Source organism: Aulonocara sp. 'chitande type north' Nkhata Bay, linkage group LG20 (genome assembly GCF_057382095.1).
Source record: "Aulonocara sp. 'chitande type north' Nkhata Bay isolate Kocher_YH1m ecotype deep benthic linkage group LG20, A_spYH_male_GT1.1, whole genome shotgun sequence".
Lineage (NCBI taxonomy): Eukaryota > Metazoa > Chordata > Actinopteri > Cichliformes > Cichlidae > Aulonocara > Aulonocara sp. 'chitande type north' Nkhata Bay.
The window spans coordinates 9411199-9429286 of NC_141363.1; the positions used below are offsets into that span (position 1 = coordinate 9411199).

The 18088-nt window shown below is 41.4% G+C and overlaps 1 protein-coding gene across 2 annotated transcripts in view; it reads left to right on the forward strand.

Moving 5' to 3' along the window:
- Positions 1-5403: 5403 nt before the first annotated feature.
- mtcl2 (microtubule crosslinking factor 2) overlaps positions 5404-18088 on the forward strand; it is an 85710-nt gene continuing 73025 nt past the window's right edge. For both annotated transcript variants that reach the window (XM_086278238.1, XM_086278239.1), the window contains exons 1-3: positions 5404-6755; positions 11678-11779; positions 12043-12165. In XM_086278238.1, coding sequence (XP_086134364.1) covers positions 5769-6755; positions 11678-11779; positions 12043-12165 — 1212 coding nt within the window. In that variant the 5' untranslated portion in view covers positions 5404-5768. The remainder of the gene's footprint in view (positions 6756-11677; positions 11780-12042; positions 12166-18088) is intronic.

The window sequence follows — 18088 nt, forward strand, 5'->3', positions numbered from 1 at the left end:
TTATACCTGTTTCAATCCTTTTCCCAATAGAAATAGAAAGAAATAGAAATAAAAAAGACATTTACTCAGTACTGTGTATGTTCTCCTTGTGCTGATTTGCAGAAAAATATCATTCATGAAATAACATCCCTTTATGATTATGGAAACTGAGTGTTTTGGACAAAGTGATTCCAGCAATAAGGGAATTTTGATCCTCTTCTAACTACAAGATAAATGGTCTTTGAATGAGGTCTGGAACCCAAACTATTGAATACTAATTCAAGAAGGAGGCCTTTGGCTGTTGCTCTTCGTATGGTTTTGAACAATGTACAGGACTATTTATGTGGCACACTTATGAGAAGCTCCAGGCAGATCCAACAGTGTCAACAGAAGGTCTGGAAGTTGATATCATCATATATAGGCCACCTACTGTACCCTGCAGGGAGGTAAGTTGAGCACAAACGTGTTATTCCAGCTAAAGCAGGTCACATGAGACTCATTTTACTTGCAGGAGACAAATTTCCACAACAATTCTCAAAGGGGGATTTACCACAATTGGTGAAGGCTGACAACGTCATTGCAGAAGCAGTAGCTTCTGTAAGGAAGGGAAAACCCAGGTTAGTTTGGTCCCCTACGGCAGCACTGTGATAAAGCAAGCGTAACTGATTACAAATACACAGTGATCACTACACACAGAGTGCACCTACATTTAATGCATGAAATAAAGAAATTCATGATATAAGAAAATCATGGTTGAGAATATCTGTCCTGTACTAATGTCAGCAGGCAGAATGTAGCAGTGACATTGCTGATGCAGCTCTAGTTCACACACACTCACTGCTTTCCAATTACTGAACTGAAAATAACGTGCAAGGACAGCAATTTTCTGCTGATGCCTTTTTTTTTGTCTCAGCAAAGCAGACCGGCACTCAGACTGGACGTCAGTGTGAGGCACATCGGGGTGTTTTTCACTCACAATTAGTAAAATATGCTCATTGTTAAGGAGCACTTGCTGGTTGGTCTGCGTGGGTTACCTCCTACCAGAATCACATAACGGATTGGATGGCAGAGGGGTGATGTGAAGTCTTGCGACACAACTGTCAAGCCATTCACCTCATTTATGCTCTCCTTTCTAATGGCTGAAAGCGAATAATGAAGCAAAACTTAGATATCATTCCTAAAAAAAGCACTTCTGGTGCCAACCTACATGCCATACATGAGAAAGAACTGAATATTAGCTCATCAACTAACACCAATGATGCTCTTGGATTCAGACATATTCATGTGACGTTTAATTCTTGGCAATATCCGTGCAAGATTGCAGGGTATTCTTTCATTGTTCCCTTAAAACATAGTAATATATTCCTTTATATTATTGCATTTTGATTTTATTATGCAAACTCAGCAGATTTGTAAAAGAATCTTGTACCCCACTGTGTTCTTCCTGAATGTAAATGTGTTTGGCTAATGATGTAACATAACTGTCACCAATAAAGTTCTGTGTTCCCATAAAATGCTGTGGCCCAAGTAGCCCAGGAGCACAGTGAGTTGCTTTGACCTTGAAACCACACTCCAGGAGCACTGAAGAGTAAAAACTGTCACAAAGCTTGAAAAATCTGCTAGAGAAAAATCGCAATACTTCAACAAACTAAAGGCAGAAAAGACTTTAAACGGTGCAGCTTCAATTATTTGTCTTTATGCTATGTAAAAGACATCTCTGCAACATTCAAAGTGCTAATCACAAAATATTTTACTGGTAAGCAAATGACAGAACAGCTTGTTGAAACTGCCGTATTGAACTGCTGTGAGTAAATGGTTCAGTAAAATGAGGTATCAAAAACATTTGGGAAATAATGTGTCAAGATGTTCTTATAACAAAGAGCCTGCTGAAAACAATAAAAGCCAATTGCATTATTACAGTGGGGTTTTAATACTGCAGAAATCTGCATTTCTCTTCATTATCTGGCTAAACACTGGTTATTAGAAGAACGGGCCGAGGAAGGGGGTGACTTGATGGGCTCTGTGAGGGCCAACATGGGTGCTGTTTGTGGTCTGCTTAATATTCAATGAACGTGGTATACCACCAACAATGGAGGGTCGGTTCATTAATGATTCAAAGAACCATTCAACTGCTCCAAATTGCAATTTTGATGTTAAACCGGATCCTTAATAAGGGTATATAATTGCAATGCACAGAAAATTGCCTGGTATGAAATGGACTTTAATATTACATGTCACATATTTACATAATAAAATTCACGATGGCTAAATTTGGTTTAGCTGGCTCAGTTTAAGGGCTCTGGTAAAGAACCATTCATAGCAAACCTTCTCACATGCCTGATCTGGAAAAGGATAGGTCTGGTAGTGTGTGTGTGTGTGTGTGTGTGTGTGTGTGTGTGTGTGTGTGTGTGTGTGTGTGTGTGTGTGTGTGTGTGTGTGTGTGTGTGTGTAGACAGCAAACTAATTGACAGATGGATTGTGTCAGGCATACAGCGTTGTACTTGTATTGTATATGAGATCATTGTGACACTAAATGAAAGATCGTCATATGTTTGTTGTAAAAAAGAAAGGCATCTAATCGAGAGAATGTTTTAAATAGGTTTCATATTGTTGTTATCTTGTTTCTTTCCTTTCTTTCCTGTAATGCTCTTGACTCCTCCCTTATCTTTTCCGTCAGCTTGACTCAGCAGAACGCGCTGCTAACCATGTTCTTATTCTTGCCTTATTCTTGCCAAAACAAACCGGAAATAAAACAACATTGTTTCCACTGTTTTCCAACTGATTATAGGCAAGATTTCTGCAATGAATGAGTGCTCTAAATGGATTAACTGGGAGTGTAAAATATTGTTTAATATTTCTATTTCTGTTCATTATTAGACCTTTAAAGCAGATATTTGGTTTTGTTGTGGTGTGAGAGAAAATAATAGAGTATACTAGGTTGTAATTCTGCGGCTGCCACTGCAGGATCATTAGCAATGAATGATTTAAAGACTGCATGATTTCAGATGCAGTCTGCTAGTGGCAGTATCTTCATACTGATTAAAGACCGCTGCCAGAGAAAGTGATAAACAAGCGAACATAGTAGAATGCTCAAGCAGGATTTAGGATAGAGGTAGTGGATTGATCAGCTGAACCAAAAGTGATTTTTCTAGCACCTTTTACGCTACCCATCATATGTAAATGACAGTGCTTTCATTTAATCGGTTATATTATTTCATTCAGAGAGGTTTGGTGTGGTCTCACTCACTGGATGCTCCTTTAAGGTGTGAGGTTTCATTGGAATGTGTTTCAAATATCCTCTCGGGGGTGCAAAAACAGTAAAAATGTTGCATGCATGTTTGTTTTGCACAGTGAGATTTTTAATTTCTCTGGCTGAATCCAAATGCGTCAAAAATACAAATGTGTGTAGATAACTATGTGATCGTTCACACATGACAGATCACATACAGAGTGAAACGTGGCAGCAGCTGCTTGTGATGGACTGAGAACGTAATTGCTCCATAATGTGTTTAAGTTTAGAAAGTCCTACAATAGTGCTATTTTTGTAGCCGCGTGTTTACATGAATTATACAGATGTAAACACAGTACAGCCCACTGCTTCAGCACATAGCAAATGGCCATTCACCAGCCCTGATCCCTGAGTGGGAAAATCTATTCTCATGGCTTCGATTCTGTGTTTGTTGTCCTCAAGTTTCTACTCATAAGACATTCACAGAGTTTGAGTCTGACAGCATGGACTGAATCAATATGGTTTGTATTGTCTCTGTGATAAGACTTTAGTCAGATGATGGTTACAAGCACCCGCAGGATGGGCAAAAAAGGAGCCTTGGAGAATAAATGTTATTAGAAATGCTGCTAAATGTCATAATGTGCTCTAACTGCTTGGAAGAGTGTTTACACACATTTGTTGAGCCCACTGAGATTGCACCATGCGATGGTTATTACTGGAAATCTCCGACTGTGTGCATACAGGGCAGGAGATCCAGCACTGCTTTGTAGCTTTATTGAAACAAAAATACAGTTTATGGCAGACGATGACACGGCCCTTCAGTCAGTTATCAAAAATAATGCACAAACACATTTTAAAAAATCAACTTTATGGTTCCTACTTATGCTGTATATGCTAATAAACATGCTGCACAAGCAAATACGGCTTATTAAAAAAATACATTTTGGTGTCCAGCTTTAGACCAAGATTTTGGTGGACTAATATCTAACACGTTACTTGAAAAACCTCCTATGGGTATCCAGTTTGGTTAAGATCTGATGATTGTGTGAGCTGTAGCACAGGCTCCACTCATTTCAAACTGTTCGGTTAGCCCCCTGATGACCTCTGAATGAGACCCTACCTATCAGGAAATGTTTCACTATGGGATAAATGTTATCACTTAATTTTCCGCCTATCTGTAAGTAGTTTATCTTGACTGGTGACGGGTCTCGTGGGTTTTTCGGCCATGCCTTAAAACCCATACAATCTCTTTAACACAACAAAACAGAGAATTGCCTGACTCAGCGCTCTGTAAAATTTAACTGCACATGCTAATTACAGGATATCAATAGCCGCTTAAGGTTTAATGATTAGTTGTGATAGAATAATGGTGGGACTGTGAAAAGGGATCTCCAAAGGTTACAAATTTAAAGCTGTCGGAGGCAATAAATAATGGGGGAACAGTGGGACAGTATGCAGGATAATAACAGTCTACAGTCTGAGAAGTAAAAGATAAACAGGTGACAGAAAGGAGGGAAACAGAAGGGATACTATAAATTGCATGCTTTATTTAAAACAAAAGAAATATTGTTCTTTGACACTATTTTTCATGCGATGTTTGCGACAAACCTATCTACCTAAACTTTAAGAAGAATAAGAAAGATTTGCTTGAGTGTGATGTCAGAGGAATCTTTTGTTTGTTTGTTTGCTTAGAAGGAGACAGATAATCTGAGCCCTACAGTGTACTCTACATTAATGCACACATTTGGGGTCAGGTGATGCTCTCACCTCCCACAATGCAGCTGTATGCTGTTGTGACCTTTCTTCTATGATTTGCGTGCATGTTAAATATCTGTTACTTTGGAAGGAAAGGTTTCTGGTCTGGCTGCTATACACACACACACACACACACACACACACACACACACACACACACACACACACACACACACACACACACACACACACACACACACAGCTGCTTTACTGACCTGTATGAAAATATTTTAAGCTGACTTAAGTGTGCATAAATGGGCCCTGTCCTCCGAGCCCTGGAGTCTCTACACAATATTTTATTTATTTATTTATTGCTGTGTCTTACTGTTTTTCTGATATCTTGCATTGGTGGCGGCAGAGAGCTGCAGAAACGAGACTATCTCTCTCCTCCAGAGCTACATCCCGTTATATGAGAGGAGAGAGAGAGAGGTGACCATAGGCACCGCACTGCCGTCTGTTCTCACCCACAATTCCTCTGAGCAGGAACCGGCTAATTTGTGTCATCGAGGCAGAGAGAGGGAGATCCCGAGGACAGGAGTGGAGGATCCAGCAGAACAAAGCGGAATAATTGGTGCATTTGCGGCACACAGAACTGGAAAATTGGATTGTATTTATCTTTTCTCGATCTTTTAGACTCTACTTCCCGCTTCGTCCTGTTGCGTTGCAAGCCCTCATTGTGGCCGGAGTGATCTCCTCCTTTTGTGTGGCTCTGCAGTTGTTTATTCACACTCCTAACTTCTGCCTCCTGTTTCTGCAAATAGGAGGTTTCGTTTCTATTTTTCTCGTATCTGCCTAAACGGAATGAATGACAAAAACAAAGGAGGTTGATGTCCACAACTCTCCGACTCACCTCGTCTTCGCCTCGCCCAAGGAACGAAGACTCCATCTCCGGCAGAAGATGGAAAGCGGAGGCGGGACGGAGTGCTCGGATAGCGGGCAGATGCAGCACGCGGTGCCCGGTCAGCAGCCCGAATCTGCGGACCTTTCTGCCGTGCTGTCCGCTCACACTCCAGGCCAGAAGAAGAAGATCAACCGGGCCCCATCTCCGGCGAGACCGAAGGATGTACCCGGGTGGTCGCTCACGAAGATCCGAGGAGGGATTGGGACCCCGACCCTGAGTGTCAAGCCAGGAGCCATTCATCTGGGTAGCCGCATATCCAGGCGCAGCCCCGTGGGAAGTCTTGCTGGGAAGGACGGCAAAGGGGAGAAGAGTGGTGGCGGAAAACCCGCCGGCAAATCCTCCCTCTCTGGTGGCATGTCCTCCAAGGGCTCGGCGTCCAAGGCCATCAAAAGCACCGTAGCGCGGAGGAAGGTGTCGGACGCCAGCATAGGATCCGATGATTTATCCAAGGATTCTGGATGCGCCCCGGGGAAGCTCTCCCCAACCGACAGCAGCTCCGAGCTGTCGGACTGCGCCTCTGAGGAAAACAAGCTGTCCACGGACGCTGTGAGCAGCGACGCCGAGTCGAGGAGTAGCAGGGGCGGCGGGCCGGAGTTAGAGAAGCCGCTCAGGGATGGCGCGTTGGCGGACAGAACCAGCCAACAAGCTGCTGCTGCTGCTGCTAAGACCACCTGCTCCTCCGGAGAGAAGGACCGGCTCTCCACCGGTATCGAGACGGGAGAAGGGAGCATATCCCCGGGCGAGGAGCGATCGGTCACCTCATTTGATAGCCGGGTGCCCGCCAGCACATCTCTGGCTTTCTCAGACCTCACAGAGGAGTTTATGGACAGCATGCACGAGGAGTTTGTCAGGGAAATAGAAGAGCTGAGATCTGAGAATGATTACCTCAAAGTAAGTTCGGCATATGTCAGCTCGTGTTTTTGAAGTTGCTTAACCTACATAGTGCTTCACAAACAGGGTTTTAGTCTTTTTTTTCAAGCAGTGACACCAGATTTTGCATGGGTTCCCATGAAAAACACTCCTGACGTTGGTCACATGCATACACCTGGCCTATTTAGCAATTTGACGTCATTGTCATTTTTCATTCCTTAAACAAATCATCTTTCTGTCATACTGTTTTATTCCAAAGTCTGCCTCTAAAAGTCACTCTGACCTGCTTCTCACTGTGTAGAGATTCCTTTGGATGCCTCCCAAGAGTACTCACTACAAGGATGTTGATGTTATAGAGAGTCTGTCTGCACCCCTGGCCACGCATGAGCACAACATGCTGCTTCCTGGTGACAGAATAGGTTTCTGATAGAAAATCTGCAGTTGCAGAACGGTGAAATACTGTAAATGGTTAACAATGGTGTGCTTTGGATTGAGATTTTGCACTTGGTGTTCATCACTTGTGCTTCGCATGTTGGCACAGTGGAGGTACGGTTCATTCTGCTGCTGTATTCTGCTTTGCTCCTAAAGGCATTATTAATAGCATTGTATTAACACAGAGGTAGAGCGCTGTGTGATTGCCTAAAGATTCTCAACACCTAAAATGTGGAAGTAAATATGGAAATCCTGCAAGTTGTGAATTTTGAGTGGGGTTTTCCATAAAAGTGCAAAACTCTTATATTAAAAAAGAGAAAAAGATCCTCTACTGGCAGCATCGGTATCAAATTCCTGTTGTCTGTCAAACACTAAAGCATCACTCTTGAAAACAATAACTAAACAATTGTTGCATTATCCCAAAGTACCTCAGCTCACAGGAGGATTTGATTTCATCAGTGTTTTTGATAGAATAGGCATCTCACAGCTCCCACAGTACATCTGCAGGCAGTGAAATGTATTATATACATCGAGCTGCTGGTCAAGCCTCCCTCCAGAGTGATTGATTAAGGCAAGGATCAGCTAGGGAACATATCCCCTAGCACTACCTGGCAGTGACCAGACAAGCCAGTGATTGTCAGACATTGATTGCCTGTGGTAATTGATTAGCAGCGCTTGTCTCTAAGCAAAAAGCACTTTCCCCAGGAGTTTCTTTAACTGTTGGGGGGTGTTTTGATCTTTGGTTTAGTTTCTGGTTGCCCACTCCTGGTCCCCAAAATACTCCTTTCTTTTATCATTAACACACGTCATCCTAGTTGGTGCATATTTGGTGCAGTGTGTGGCTGCTGACGGAATATGGGGCATCATATCACATTGGACCACGGCAAAGCCCCACGGGAGGGTTGGCAGTGAAGTAAGTCTGGCTGTGTGTGTTGTTGCAGCTGCGAGGAACACCTGGTTAGTGATCAGACGATCAAAACAACATGCTGCAGAGGCATCAGGCTCTCAGACTTATCATAAATCCTTGCTGTAATGCTCAGTCTCCAGTTCCTTCTCTTTGTTTTCCACCGCTTCAAAATTCATCTTTTTTTTCCTCCTTCATGCTTTACATCTCCAGCCTGCCAGTCTTCCACCGCCATCCTATGAATATGCAGACTCTTTCTGGGTGCCGAGCTGTTTCCCATTCAGCTGGTAATCACCGTAGGAGATCAAAACAGTTGGCAGCTGTTTGAATCTCATTAGTGGCGACTTTATACCTTACTGTTTGTGTTTCTGTTGAAGCTACAAAAGAATATCTGATTAGATGTTTCACGTACCGCGCACGCAGCATTACTGACGCCTGTACTTACATTCCTGCTTTCCTACACCATGAACATACACCGTCAGGTTGTAGGTGCCATGCTGACAAACAGTTTGACAAATTGTTGAACGCACTTTAGTCACCGCACGCCTTGTCAAGGGGGGAACTTACGCTCAGTACAGTTGAATCATCATTCAAGTCCACATGCTGTATTTCGACACAATAAACCAGGAGTAGGGACGTGCTGCTCTTCATGTTATGCCTAACCTGACACAGTTTCACAAAGAAAGACGAGATTTTCTGGATTTCATTTTTAGGAATGTCCGTCCTGTGACTGCAATTTAAACAAACAGATGAGCATCTGTGCAGCTTGTGCAGATGGCTGTTTTCACTTACCAATTAGGAGTAATTTAAATTGTAAAAGACGACCTTGGTGGTAGAGTTAAATAGTTGAAAACATAGTGGTAATAAATGCAATGGTGCCTTCAATGAGTCATTTGATCATTTGTTATGATCCTGAAGGCTTAATCTGAAAATAATAATAACAATAAACATACAGGATCTATGTAAATATAGCAAATGTGATAGAAATGCACAGAATAGCAGCTTGATCTGCTGCCTAATTGCCTAAATGAACATAAAAACCATACAGATCCACTATGTTTATGTTTTGTGTTTATATTTAATTTATGTTTAACTCCTCAGACACAAGGTGTTGTATAATCAGGCCCATCGTATCACCCAAAAGAACACTTTGCTCTGAGACTGGTTCCTCTGGGATTTAAAAGTAGAATGGGAGGCCTTCAGTTTTCAGGCCCCTCTTCTGTGAAACCAGCTTCCAGTTTGGGTTTGGGAGACAGACACTATCTCTACTTTGAAGGTTAATCTCAAAACTTCCCTTTTTGATAAAGCTTATAGTTTTGGCTCTGTCAGGTGACCCTGAATCCTCCCTTTTTAAGGCTGCACTTGTCCTAGACTGCTGGGGACTTCCCGTTATTAACCAAGTGTTTCATCTTCACTCCTCTTTTTTCTTTTCACTCACTCTGTTTTTACACCGCTCCACATTTAATCATTAGTTATCATTTATCTCTGGCTCTCTTCCGCCGTGTTTCGTTTATCCTGTCTTCGCCCTCTTACCCGGGCTGTATGTGACAGATGGCCACCCCTCCCTGATCCTAGTTCTGGGAGGTTTCTTCCTGTTAAAAGGGAGTTTTCCCTCCCCACTGTTGCCAAGTGCTTTCTCATAAGAGGTTGTTTGATTGTTTGGGTTTTCTCTGTATTATTGTAGGCTTCTTTATAGAATAGAATACACATACGAATGTAAGAATATGAGAGTCAGATGAAAACCTGACAATGCCACTCTCATAAAGCTGGGACAAAATACTGAAAGCAATTAGCTAAATCACCTCGTACACAACTGACAACAAAATATGGTGGGTTTCAGATTTGCAGAGCCAGGTAGGGAGGACTGTTATCACAGCAGATGTGTGCACACACTCATTTCTGACATTAACCACTCTGACTCACTAACATGACAGCTGATTGGTTGATTTCTTCTCCTGACTCGCTCACATGACAGAGACCTTCTTCACTGTTCTTCTTTAGTTAGCTGTGAAAAGCAGGTCAGTGGACCATCTCTCTCCCTCAGTCTCAGTCTCTCACCACATTAACTTATGATTCCCTGGTTTCGTGTCCTCACTTCCTCACTCTCTGCTGTCATGTTTTATCTCCCTCTCCATCTAGATAGTTTTCACGCTGTTTTTTTCCCTATCTGATTTTTCTTTTCCTGTTTCCCATTTACATTCCCTTTTATTGCTTTGCTGTTCTTTCATTCCTTTTCCTCTCAGTTTCAGAATTTGGGTTTTGTTCTTGTGTCTGCTCTTTCCCTTTGATTCTTTTTCATGCTATTAACTTTCATCCTCCTTTCTTTTTACTTCATTCCATTTCTCTCGTTCACTCTGTTCTCTATCACAGATGTGTAGCAGTGGCCAGCGGTGTGCCACTCACAGAAACATTACTAAATCCATCCATTTTACTTTACCTGCTCACACGGTTATGATTCATCCTTGTACAGTTTAGTGCGTACGTAGTGGAGACGCAGGCACACACTGCTCACCTTGCTTTTCATATTGTGCACATAGTAAACATACAGACACACAAAAATACACATGCACACACACCCGCACAGCTTGTTGTTGCTGCACTTGGAGCTCTGCAGAAGCTGACCCACATTCTTTACTGTAGTAAGTCATGACAGCACTACTATTACTACAGCCGCTCATACTCATTTGGCTCATTATGCTAACACATCACCCACACAAACACGCTCATACTTAGAGGCAGGGATTTTTGCCAGCACACGTTCATTTAACAGTTCTGTAAGCACATTGTCGTGCTTTGCCGTAAAACAGAGTGACCTAGACTTTCCTTTTTTTATGGGGTGTGATACTTGATTTCATTGGAAACACAGACAGAGCTGCGCCTTAAATATGATTCAGAAGTGTGATGCAATTCATGCTGTCAGGCTGAAATGAATAATTCATCTGCATGTGACTAAAACGGGGGTAGATAAAAACACTGGTTTGAATGAAACATTTATACTGGTCTGTAGTATTTGTGAGTTGTATTTTAGTGCAGTCCCACACTATCCAAATGCTCTGCTTAGATTTTGAATTTTCTTAATCCACAGATGCCACATCCTGGAGTTTGCTCCAAGGTGTGCTAATAGCTATACCCTGACCTTTGGTCTCCTTAGCACTACCTTCGGAGTGAGGCAAAAAACAAGAGTACAGTTCACTGTCATATTATCTTACTCGGTCATGCAGTTCTCTATTTTGCATGGCCCCTTTTATCTGATGTAAGAAAATATTGCAGAAGCTCATTTTAAGAGGACACTGATTGTTATGCAATTATGAGGGTGATAAAGAAGAAGATGTAGTCATACATGGCAGCAAGAGGTGATTGATGGACTACATTACGATGTTGGAAAGTTTAATGGAGTGATTTTCTGATGACAGTGATGATTGCCTTGCATTTATGACAAAAATCCTGTGTGTGCATATAATGCTGTCAGCTCTTTACAGCCACTTAGAGCCTGATGTTCAGTCAGAAGTCTTTACACCTTCTCCACAGGTTAACACTGGAGGAGTACTTAGCTATGTGTAAAAATAACAGACGCACTTATATACTCTCTCATTTTCACTGCCCCAAGGATGAGATGGAGGAATTGAGATCTGAGATGCTGGAGATGAGGGACATGTACATGGAGGAAGACGTTTACCAGTTGCAGGAACTGCGGCAACAGCTGGAGCAGGTATGTGGTTACAAAGACAGACTGGTTTAATGAGCCAAAAATGACCTCGTGAAGAAAGAATTCCATTTATTTTACATCTGAAAAGCAAATTTGGGCTCCAAAAATAAATGCAACAAATGCTCTTTCCTGCCATTTTATGTTTTCTGCATTTCTTCTACATGCACATGACTGCTGCAAGGAACAGTGCAGTGAAGCAAAGTACTAGAGATGGATTAGACAGCTGATGCATAACATGATCTGCTGACATTGCCCCTGTTCCTCAGGCAAACAAGACCTGCCGCATCCTGCAGTACCGGCTGAGGAAGGCAGAACGACGCTCTATCCGCGTGGCCCAAACAGGACAAGTGGATGGAGAACTGATACGAACACTAGAGCAGGATGTAAAAGTAAGTGTTGGAGATTGAGCTGGAAATTAAAAGATGTGTGGACTCAAATGAAGTTGGTCTCAAAAAGAGTCAAGTGGAACATCGTTAGATGTCTTGTCTTTAATCCCAGCATCTCTAAGGTACTCAATAATAAAAACACAGCTGTCAGGTTTAATTAGCTAACGAGTTAATTAAACTTCTTCTACCATCTTTGATCTTTAGAAGTAAAATATACAGAGGTTCAGGCATTACACGCTCGACCTTTGGGCAACCACTTTCAGTCAATCTTGGAGAATCCAGCTTGCTGCGATTTGCCGTAGACTTGCATTCTTCAAAGCAATTGTTTCAAAGGCGACAAGATCATAAGTTCACTGCACACGGTTGCATAATTTTTGCTATGCAACGGTCTTCAATCACTATTTTTGTGACATAAGAGAAGATATGTTTGGATACAGTAATGCTTTCTGATGATGTGTCTGTATATGGAGATTCCTTTGACCCAGTTTTTGTCACACTCTGAAAGTCACAAAACTGCATCGAGTTCGAGCTTTTGTTTCTGAAGAATTTCCTTCCTTTTCCTATAACATGGGCTATCTGTAATAACCCACTTATACAGGCAATTAATTTGATTAGTCAGGAAACCCCCACCAATGATAAAATTGATACATTTTAGACACTATAAATGTGTCTATGTGCACAGTCTGTTTTGGTAGGGCCTTGCAGTAGCTGTACAGGAACACGGTGAGTTTAGGGCAAAGCCTTTGTGTGTGTGTTTTGTCACACTGACCCTGGACTACCGTTACTCTGTGCGAAATTTATAGCATTCCTCCAACATTTTCCACGTGAAGGACGACACAATGAGGGCTTTTTATCCTCTAAGAGAGAGAGAGCGTGCAAGAGAGTGAGACCGTGGAATCACTCTCGAAGGGCTTCCCGCCCGCTGCTGCTGTCTGTCTCTTAGCTGCTGTATCACCATCTGGTTGTTTTGGAAGGAAGGAGGGAAGTGAGGACGGAAAGAGGGAGGGATGAGTGTACATCCTGTGACTAAAAGGGAAGGGGGTGGTTGGTCAGTGTTTGAAAATTCAAATTGGCCAATGAGAAAACAACTCAAAGGCAGAAGGGAGTCCCTGTTTGAATTCAGTGGCCAGTTGTCATGTTTAGAAAATGAGAGGGGAGTGATGGCAGGGATGATGCATGGAAAGACTAAAGCTTGAGGGGGAAAATGAGCTAAGTCTGCATCTGTTGATTGCATCAGCAAAGGGGTATCGTTAACACAGAAAGCTGAAAAAAATCACACTGCTGGGAGACAAGTCTGCCCTCTCTGTGTCTCTCTCTCACAACACATGGCTGATTGTGCCTTGTTGCCGACAGGGCCAAGGACTCAGATGCCAGGTCAAGTTACAACATACTGTTCTGCATGTGTGTTCGTGTGTGTGTGTGTGTGTGTGTGTGTGTGTGTTTGCATGCATTAAGCCGTGGCTAAGCTTCTCTTTCTCTAGTGTGTATCAGCCACTCCTCTGTTTATTCTGGTAGCTTCATTATTCGTATTTTAAAAACACACACTCTACCTACCCCTATGACTCCACTGTGATTAGGCTGTACTGGAAAACTTTAATCTTCACTTTGCTTTAATAGGAGTTAAAAAAAATTGACGTTGTTTAAAGGTTTTCAGTGTTGCAGATTTAAAAGCTCTGAATTTCTGACTCAGAGCATAAAAGTTTAATTATAAAAACAAGCGAAATTGTTTGGAGACTCTTCAACTTTGCCATTAACTAAGTCATAGAAACCAAAATCATCCAACTGTCTGTAATGTGCCATTTGTTGTACAACTAAATATTAGCACTGTTGTATTTTTGTGCACATTTTAGTAACCCTAAAGTTGACATCAGATGTGTGAAAATAATCAAAGGACATTTTTCAATTGGAAAATGTTCATAGGTTTGAGTGGAGTATTGCCTCAAAAATGAATGCACAGTTAATTAAGCAGTAAGATGCACAAACATCCCCCAGTTCATCCCCACAGTAAAAGTAAAAGTATGGCACAATGTACCGTTTTAAAATGAAGCAGTTTTCTGTATTAATTTTTTAAGGATTTTTTCCCATATTTTTAACCACACTGAATTTACAAATACTCTGTTTAAAAATCAATAATTTACTGACATAAAATTACTTGGATATTTTCCTTTTTTAAATGAAATCTCTTTTAGTACCCTTATAATGGTTCATCGTAAGGGGATGCATCATAAAGTTTTACACAAAATCTACCAGTGTAGCAATGGTATGCTGGCGTCAGTGTTCTTATCCTTTAATAGGCATGAAGTCCAGAAGGCCAGATTCAAAAAAGCCCAGTGTTTTCATTTGTACACAGAAGTGCATTAAGTAGTAGCTCTATACTGCCCCTTTCATAGTGCAATGTAACATAAAACTATCAGTTTAGATTGAGTGGCTGTTGCTCCATAAGATCAGCTAGTGATCCAAGTAAAGGGTGGTAAGTCCCTGAGGCTTTGCAAGATGGTCATAAAATAACTAATAAACATTCACTGATTCACCTTTTTAAATTACTCAACGAAAATCAAACAATACAAGAAAAAAGCTCCACTTTGGTTTTCACTCCTTATATGTAAGTTTCGTTTTGACAGCGGGTTGAAAATACATGTTTCTTTGCATTTACAGTAGGCCTCACAAAAGCTTGGTGCAATGCCAAACAGCTATCAAGTATGACAGTCATACTGATTATCTTAAACAAGAGTAAACATGAGTGAAAATCTCAGTGCTTCTTCTTCTTCTTGCTCCAGAGAAATGTGCGAACTTATTGTATAAAACGTTTTATTGAGCTACGGTTCTTGTGGTTGACGCGCCCCAGTGTTTTTGCACTTCATGGTCCAACTTGACCTTGATTTGCCGAGCAGCTCTGCCCTGAGCTGCTTTGCAAAAGTAATTGGCTTAACTACTGTTGATGCATTAGATTCGATGACTCACTCGCATGCAAGTGGAAACAAATCAGCAAAAGTACTCCTCCTTTCCTTACTCTGCCTCTTTCAGTCTATTCTCAAGGCCTTTAGTTGTCCTTTAGGGAGAGCACGTGGGCTGAAAGTCAGATGGAAAAAAGTCAGAATGACAAGTGAAAGAAATGGTGAACTAGAAAGAGTGTGTCTTCACTCTAATGTGTTTGTCATGTGAATACTTTCTGACACAAACATGTCCTTATGTACATCATGTGCTCTTATTTGTGCCCATTTAGAAATCTTGCGGGTGTCTGCTTGCATGTGACTGCCTGTTTTTATATGTGTGTTTGTAAGGGTTCAGTAGGTCTACAGCCATCAGACTCTCTATGAGAATTCCTGACATCATTTCCTGTCCTACTCACTCACTACTCTCATTCCCACAGGCAACAGGCATCTGGACACACAGAGGAAATAGTTGTTAGGATTCTCATGATGTTAGCTCATTGGTACTTCACATTTCCAGAAAAAAGTCAGTTATTCACTCACTTGTCTTAAGGGTGTGACTGTATCTGACTGTATCTCAAGTAGATTGTTTTAAGATGATTTCCACCTGAGAACAAGTAATATTTTAAAAGGATATAGTTTTAAAAGGCAAAACTTTTAAGGTGAACTTACCTTTTTCAGAAGATGAGTAGATTCCCTTTGTGAGAGAGATTTACAAGGTGTTTAGCATAGCTTAGCATTAGGCCTGGGCCTTGAACACTTCTTTTAAGTTGCCCAAATAAGGAGACACCCCTGCCCTCTGCAGCAGTGAGTGTAAATCAGGACAGCTTTACGGTGCTTTGTACAATATTTATGCTACATATGGTACCTGTGTGCAGTCTGTGCTCCCGGTAATGTCAACACGATATATAAAGTAGACCATAATAATTTGACAAATATTTATGAATTCTTTTTCTCGTTTTTCTCTGTTTTGTCATTTAGTTCAGTTCATTTTTTCCATTATAATACTTCCTATCTTTGTACCACACAGTAGATGTGTGTGTGCGTGCGTGTTAGGGGGAGGGTGCTTCCTGTAGATGTTCTTATAAATGCATTGTCACTTGGTCAAGAGTCATCCTGCCTCTCACTCATTCACGCATGAACATCAGACAGACTTCCAGCTGAGAGGAACCATGTTTTTTAAAAATATACTCAACTAACCACAAGCTATAACCTCAATGCATCTTGAAAAGTTACGGACTAGACAAGATGTCGTCACTCTGAAAGCCTTACACTAGTTCTCACAAAAAGACAGCCATCCAAACGCACACATGCTCACTATCATCAAAAGCAGCAGTGTACATTTATCTTATATCTTATTTGCATTGTGTGTGTGCTTGTGTGTGTGTGTGTGCTTGTGATAAAAATTTCTAAAGTGGGATTTGTTTTTACTGTTTAATAACACTGTGTGAGTTCCAGTAAAAATGTTCCTCTTGTGTTGCTCTCACATACACATACACACGCACACAAACACACACATACTGTAGGAAGTTGCTGTTTCCATGCGTGTGTCACGCTTTACATTTCAGGAAGTTAACAGTAAAATGCTTATGTAGAATTATTTTTGGATGTTACAGAGTCCAGCAGAAGTGCTTATAGCAACAGGACGTGCCCTGTGAAGAACTACAGCAGCTTCAGTCCCACCCCTACTGAGCAGATACCTGTTTGTATGCATGCATTAATGAAAACATGGTTAAAAATGATTGCTGGTGATACTGGAGGCGAGATCACACATTCCCAGCATGCCAGCGACTGTGAGAATTCCTCACTTTTCACTACCTCTCTCTCTCCCTCCTTGTGGCTCTCTCTCTCACACCCTCTTTTCTAAGATAGATGGATCACAGCCTGCACAGCTGTCACAACACTGTCTGTTTCTCTTCTTCTTTCACACATAATGGTTTATATATAGACACGAAGCAGACCACTTGTGACGTAACACCCTCTAAGTGGGTACTGAAGGGCCAGAATGTTGGACGACTGTGGAAAAGGTCAGCATCGTGAACAGTAAACATCAAGACCAGGGCTACCTCTGTGTCACCCACCGTCTCCATCAAAATCAGGCAGTTCACTTGAGCAGACTTAAATAAAATGTGTTCTCCTCACCTTTACCTTGAATTATATTTGAAGTTTAATAAAAACAAATGATAGAGTCATATGGGATGTTTTCTTTCCTCCATACTGTGATAAGTTATCATTATCATGGTTGTGTTTTGAGGGCTGTAAATGATGACAGGACTCATGCAAAATGATGCACTGATGCAACATTAGGCTTTTCGAAGCAATAGTGAAGATATCCACTTTGGATCACTGAAGGCCTAGAAATATAAATAACTGTCCTTTTAGATTGAAATAGTTAGAACTGAAATAGTTTTTGTCTTCCAGTCTGTAATTCAATTCAAATTCATATTCAAATTTCAAATTAATGACCTCATATTATCTTTAAACACTGGGACTGACTGAAGACTGGTCATTCTCTAGACAGCATGTCATCGTGTTTACATTTATTAATAGCTGCTGTTTCCTGTTCTCACAGGATCAAATTGAATATACTGCAGTTATTTGCGTGGCTTTTTATTGTATCATATTATGTGTCAAATAAAAAATCCGACTGTTTAATTACTGCATGCAAACATTCAAAATGGGTTACCTGAAATGAAATTACAAGCAAGCAGCGGTGTTTTAGATAGCTTTTCAAAAACACTCCTTGTTTATATGTGCTGCTACAAGCTTATTCAGCATTACTCTGATCCAAGATAAACTGATGGGTTCAGCTTAACAGTAGGCAGTCAATAATTCTACATAGAGCCACTCTTTGTAAGCATATTTCAGAGCTCATAAAAAAAAAACAATGCGCTCAACTCCAAGGCTGAGTGTTACAGTTTCACTAGAGTCATCGCTCCCCGACATGAATCTGCAGCGATTTCTAAATTGGTAAATGGAAGGCTGAACCGCTGCAG